The sequence below is a fragment of the Haematobia irritans genome, chromosome 5 (assembly GCF_050003625.1).
Source record: "Haematobia irritans isolate KBUSLIRL chromosome 5, ASM5000362v1, whole genome shotgun sequence".
Classification (NCBI taxonomy): domain Eukaryota; kingdom Metazoa; phylum Arthropoda; class Insecta; order Diptera; family Muscidae; genus Haematobia; species Haematobia irritans.
Genome location: NC_134401.1, coordinates 93,071,759 through 93,078,865, shown reverse-complemented (window position 1 = coordinate 93,078,865; position 7,107 = coordinate 93,071,759). Strand labels below are relative to the sequence as shown.

The window sequence follows — 7,107 nt, the reverse complement described above, 5'->3', positions numbered from 1 at the left end:
TTCTTTATTGACATTTTTTGAATGCTCGATTGCTTACCTCTTCGGGATATTTACCCCGATCTGTATCCACTTGGTCGATCTACGCCCAGTTGTATATACTCTTTTATTATTCTACTTGCCCTCGGGCTCAATTTTTTCCTTTACTCCGATCGTACTGCTTGCAATTTCATACACTTTTTCGCTTATGGATATCCTACCCAAATAATTGTTAGCAGTATTTCTATAACACTTTTGTATATACGACTTTAGCGGCACTGAATAGATATCGACATGTCCCTAGAGGCTTTTACCAGGTTAGCTAATGAGCTAGTGTTTTTCGAGGCAAGCTTAGATGCGCATGCCGCTCCCATGTCCTCTATCCACTCAATTGATGTCCATAGGGAGGAGTTGGCGTCAATATGGCGGGACGTTAAAATTTCTTATGACAAATGTCTTGCAGATATTGAGGCTGAACTCGAGGTGGCTGAAGGGGATGGCAAAAATAAGGGAGATAAGGAGAGCGGTGAATCCGAGTTGGACAACTTGAGGCACAAGTACACTAGTGCCTATATCACTTATTGCCGGTGTAGCACCCATTTAAGAGAACGGGCGCATGCTATATCCGCCTCGACTACCACCCCTAAAGTGGACCTGACGACAAGGTCCGATTCGGGACAAGGGTTTGGCTTCACCTTGCCACCATGTGAAATACCAATATTTTGTGGTGATTATTCCTCGTGGCCGACTTTTCGGGATATTTTTGAGGCAGTTTGCATCAAAAATCCGCGCCTGAGCTCCGTGGAAAAACTATTCCATTTGAGCCAGAAGACGAAAGGTGAGGCCCACGATATAGTCAAGAAGGTTCCCCTTACCAATGAGAATTTTCGGGTAGCTTGGGCCAACTTATGTTCTAGGTACGAGAACAAAAGAGCCCTCATTAACATCCAATTGAAGAAATTGTTCGGGCTTTCTCCCATATCTAATGAGACAGCTACCGCTCTTAAAGTCCTCCAAAGAGACATCAACTCATGCATATCTCTGCTGGAACTTTATGAGATTGATGTGGGCGGTTGGGACCCCATTTTTGTGTTTGTTTGTTCCAACTGTCTCCCTAACTCGACTCTGACACTGTGGGAGCAAACATTGCCCGACAAAACGGTCATTCCTAAGTGGGAGAAAATGGACAATTTTCTTACCGACAGGCATCGAACACTCGAGTCCGTTTCCGAAGTTCGGAAAAGTATTGCCGGTAGTTCTACAGCTTCGAAGGCGACTACAAAGACAGACTACCGGTACGGAAACAAGTCCAATGGCACTCATGTCCACACTTTTCAGAATAAGGTTGAGCCCAACTGTCCATTGTGCCCGAAGGAGACTCATTTGCTACGGAAATGTCCTCGTTTTTTGAAAATGTCTCCGTCTGAGAGGTTAGCGGAGATAAAAAAGGACAAATTATGCACCAACTGTTTTTCTAGAGTGCATTCCGTCAAGAACTGCAAAAGCAAGTATTCTTGTTTTAAATGCAATAAAAAACACAATACGTTGTTGCATAGAGAAGAGTCGAAATTATCGGATTCTCCCTCGGGATCGAATTCAACTCCTTCACAAGTTCCGTCCTCATCCATACAGTCCACGAACATTTCGGGAGAGGGGGTTGTACATACTTGTTTTTCTACCAGTTCTAGGGATGTGTTGCTAGGAACCGCGTTGGTAAACATAAGCTATAATGGGCTCATGATCTGTGCGAGGGCTCTTGTGGATTCTGGCTCACAAGGTACATTCATATCTGAGAAACTTTTTAACTCTATGAGACTTCCTTTTCGGAAGACATACGCTACTGTTTCTGGTTTGAACAATTCGGTTTCTGCATCCGTTCAGAAGGAATGCTCCTTCACATTGTCGCCTGCTGTTGATAATGGCATTGAGTTTTCTGCAACAGCTTTGGTTGTTCCACACTTGTCAGGTAGCTTGCCGTCGAGGACAATAGACTTATCGTCTCTTTCCGATATCCCGAATATCCCGCTAGCTGATCCAAGGTTTTATCAAAGTTCTAAGATAGACCTTTTACTTGGTGGAGATCTGCTCCCTTCCATTATGTTACCTGGTGTTCAACGTCAAATTTGTGGCTCCTTGATAGCACAGGAGACTATATTTGGATGGATCCTGACGGGTCCACTTCCTGCCAAACCCGTATGCTTCTTCTCTTCGGTCGTCACCTGTTTCAATGAGATCTCATTAGAAAAGGAGATTTCACGTTTTTGGGAGGTGGAAGAACTCCCACGGAAGAAATTTATGTCCCCTTCAGATGAGTTTTGTGAGGATTTGTTCCTTCGTACAACGAAACGAAGCGACAGCGGTAGGTATGTGGTATCTCTTCCGTTCAAAGACAACTTTCCTGAAGGGATTGGTATAGGTTTGTCTCGGAAGAACGCTATGGCTCAATTTTTTAGAAGTGAAGCTCGATTGCTTCGTACGCCACAATTCAAATTGGAATATGATGAAGTCCTTAATGGGTATGTCCAATTGGGTCATATGAGGAAAATCGATCCACCGAATACAATTAATCCTGAAAATGCCTATTACTTACCCCACCATGCCGTAATAAAACCCGAGAGTACAACCACTCGGGTAAGGGTTGTTTTTAATGCTTCGTCTCCTACGTCCAATGGCATAAGTCTGAATGACGTTTTACATATTGGTCCAGTTTTGCAGAATGACCTTATGATTCTTATTCTACGATGGAGATTCTTCCGTTTTGTATTTAATGGCGACATCACGAAGATGTACCGCCAAATCCGTGTGAATCCTCAACACACACCATTCCAACGTATCCTTTATCGGGAGAACCCTGATTCTCCTGTACAGGACTTTGAGCTGGAGACAGTGACGTTTGGTGTGAATTGCGCACCATATTTAGCCATTCGCACTCTTCTGCAATTGGCAGATGATGTGCAGTCAACCTTCCCCTTGGCCAGCGATATCTTACGTAACTCGATGTACGTTGATGATGCATTGGTGGGGGCCCATACGCTTTACGAGGCGAAACAGGCTATGGGTCAGTTGGTAAACGCCTTGGGCTCCGCAGGATTTACGATGAGGAAATGGACAGCTAACTCCAGGGAGCTGATAGCCAATATACCCTGCGAAGACTTACTCTGCGATGACTTCCTTCAGTTTCATGATCGGAGTTCGGCTAAGACGTTAGGCATTCGTTGGAATGCTATGTCTGACTCGTTTTATTTTTCTATGTCGCCTTTCTCCAGCTCTCAAACTTTCTCCAAACGGGAGATCCTCTCTCAAATTTCCAAATTATTCGATCCAGCGGGTTGGCTTTCCCCATGCGTTGTTGTTGCGAAGATAATCATGCAACAAATATGGATGGAGAAAACCGAATGGGATGATACCGTTTCCGATGAAATACTAACCAAATGGAAATCTTTTCAAGCCCATTATCCATCCATAAACTCCATTAAGATACCACGTTGGTTCCTCTATAGTCCGAACTGCAAGGTTCAGTTTCATGGGTTCTGCGACGCATCTGAAAAAGCGTATGCAGCTGTCCTTTACGTACGTGTCGAGGCAGATGATTATGTTTCTACGAGTTTGGTGTCATCAAAGACTAGAGTTGCACCCATTAAAACACTGTCTATTCCACGTTTGGAGCTATGTGGTGCGACATTATTGGCAGAAATGGTGGATAATCTTTTATCGAGGTTTAGTTTAGGAAACTACTCTATACGTTGTTGGACGGACTCTACAATAGTTTTGGCATGGTTGGCTAAGCCTCCGTGCTTCTGGGCTACATTTGTAGCTAATAGGATTTCCAAGATTATAGAGATTGTAAATCCATCCGAATGGGCTCATGTAGACTCAGGGTCCAACCCTGCTGACTTGGCGAGCCGTGGCGTATATCCTAATGAAATTATTGGCAACACGCTATGGTGGAATGGGCCATCATGGCTCCGGAAATCTCCTGACGACTGGCCGAAGTCTAATAATTCCACTTTAGAGGCAATCGAAATAGAAAGAAAATCGATTAGCGTTCACTTTAATTATTTCGATGAGTTTGATGATGTGCTTAATCGTTTCTCTTCTCTTCCAAGAGCTCTGCGCGTGGTTGCTTATATGTACCGGTTTTACTTTCATACTCATCCGAACTTTCGGGTAAGTTTTCATAGAACCTCGGCAGCAGTTTCTTCCTCTGAGATCTTAATGGTTCAAAATAGGCTGATATCTATGAGTCAAAAGGCATTTTTTCCCAATGAATACATGGCTCTATCAGCCAAGGCACCTTTGTCTAAATCTAGCCCCATTTTGAATTTAAACCCCTTCTGTGATTCGGAAGGCATTCTGAGAGTGTGTGGTAGGCTGGTTTCGTCCACGACATTATCATATAATGAGAAGCATCCTATCATCCTACCATACAAATGTCGTTTGTCCATGTTGCTAGTTCAGTTTATTCACGACATATCCCTTCACGGAGGTAATCAGTTAGTACTCAGATTAGTTCGTACGCAGTTTTGGATACCAAGAGCTAAGAATTTGATAAAATCCGTAATAAACAAATGTAAACCCTGTATCATCTACAAAAAACGATGTCAAGTTCAACTAATGTCCGCTTTACCTCCTGAAAGAGTCGATATATCCCGCCCATTTGTCCATACCGGGCTCGATTTTGCAGGGCCGTTTGATATTAAAAATTATACTGGCAGGGCATGCCTTATAACTAAGGGTTACGTGTGTGTATTCGTATGTTTCTCCACCAAGGCGATACACCTCGAGGCAACTTCCGACCTATCCACGCCGGCGTTTCTGGCAGCATTTAGTAGATTTATTTCGCGCCGAGGTTGTCCTCTACATATCCACTCTGATAATGGCACAACATTCGTAGGTGCATCCAGAATCATTGCAAAAGAATTTATCCAAACTTCCCAACAAGCGGTTATCGCTAACTATTCCCACCAGAATATATCCTGGCACTTCATTCCGCCCGGGGCTCCACATATGGGAGGTCTTTGGGAAGCAGGAGTGAAGAGCTTCAAAGCGCACTTCAAAAAAATTGCTGTTAACTTGAAATACACTTTTGAGGAATTCCAAACCTTACTAGCTAGAATAGAGTCGTGTCTCAATTCCCGTCCTCTATATCCTATGTCTGAGGACCCCTCAGATTTAAATGCACTCACTCCAGGACACTTTTTGATCGGATCTCCTATTTTAGCTCCGATAGATCCTAGCATTCGAGAAGCTCCAATGTCTTTGGTGAACCGATGGCAAAGGCTCAAGGCGATCCATCAGCATTTTTGCATAAGATGGAAAGATGAGTACCTGAAAGAGCTCCACAAACGACATAAATGGCAAAGACCAACAGAAAATCTAAAGGAGAATATGTTGGTAGTTATCCGCGAAGAGAACATTCCTCCAAATTGCTGGCGACTTGGCCGGATTGTTAAAGTGTATCCCGGACGGGATTCTAGAGTACGAGTCGCAGACGTAACTACAGCAAAAGGCTTAATAACCCGGCCTATTACCAAACTGGTCATACTTCCCATAGACAGCACATAGACCATATTAAACAGTGATATCTTTCGTCTATTAGTATCCACCAAATCGTCTAAAATACCTTCGCCTCAATATATTTTCAGCCTACTATGCCAAAAAACAACATCGCAAGTCGTATTCATCAGTTCCGGTGTAGGATCTGTAGACTTTCTCATGCGCTCAGGAAATGCAGACGCTTTCTGGGTATGAATGTCGCCGAACGAGTACATGTAGTTGAGAAATATGGATATTGTAAAAACTGTTTGGCACACACGCATTCTGAAGGGAAGTGCTTCACCAGAACCGGCTGTAGAATTTGCCATTTAAAACATCATACTCTTCTACACTCTCATCCTCGCTTGCAATCCCGTCACCATCATCCTCACCCAAAAAAACGTGGAAGTGATATTGCTAGAGCTGGAAAACATGTCAAAAGAGCAGCTTCACCAGCTCCTAACAACACCAACTTGGAACAACAAACATCTCTTTCATCTATATTAAACCATAATGCTGTTACCCTCTTACCAACTATCCTAGTGAAGATTCCGCACAAAAATGGAACCAGAATTGTGAAATGTCTGTTGGACTCAGCGGCCAAGGCGAGTTATATAACATCTAAATTGGTTCACAAGTTGGGTCTCACCACCTTGACTCTAGATAACGAGACAATATGTCCACTTCTGCTTTTATCCATCCATGAGAATGATATCCGAATTGAATCAATCCTTAAACTACAAAATAGAATATCCATCCGTACTCCAAAAGAGACACTATCCGATTCTCTCAGGGGAAACTACAATAACCTCGTCCTGGCCGATCACGAATTCTATATATCGTCCCCAATCGACATTATCCTTGGGGTTGATATTTATTCCAAAATAATCCGCGAAGGCATTTTTAGTCGTCCTGGGTTGCCAACGGCTCAAAACACAATCTTTGGGTGGACGCTCTACGGACCTTGTCCAAAATAACTTTTTCCTCCACATTAGTTACGAAATTTCTATACCAAACTACTTGCACTACCAAAAATTACGAAGAGAAATGTGAACTAACTTCATTTTTTTACATCATTATATATACAATTGTTGAATTAACATATTTACTACCATCATATTAATCTACCTTATTCTATATACGTTTATATAAATACTAATTTGTTTTATTGAATATAATACTTGAATTATAATTTTTAAACAGTAACGATTAACATGCTATAATGTATATACAAATGTATCTTATGAAACAAACATCCATCCCATAAAGCATTTAACTAATAGATTTAAAAAAAAGAAAAACCAGAACGAGTATCTGCGGTATGTTTAGATTCGATCTTTTTACATTGCAGCCACACTGCAAGGCCGGCGGAAATGTTTATGCCAATATCGGTAAACTAACATAAATTGGATTGAATAATAATCGTAAATAATTTATTGTCCCAGATATATTAATTCCCAAAAACACGTTCTAAAATCCCCAATCGATTATTAGTACGTCAATGACATTTAATATTTTTTAACGAAATTATCGACAAACTATCATACCGAGATACAACTTCCGCCATAATATCCTAAAAAGGAATACCTCGTTGTT

At 42.1% G+C, this 7,107-nt stretch overlaps 1 protein-coding gene across 1 annotated transcript; it reads left to right on the top strand.

Annotated features, from left to right (window-relative positions):
• The first annotated feature begins 270 nt into the window (after window positions 1-270).
• Window positions 271-5,541, top strand: LOC142239926 (uncharacterized). Its single transcript, XM_075311665.1, has one exon. The coding sequence runs from the start codon at window positions 271-273 to the stop codon at window positions 5,539-5,541; it is 5,271 nt and encodes a 1,756-aa protein (XP_075167780.1).
• Window positions 5,542-7,107: the final 1,566 nt, after the last annotated feature.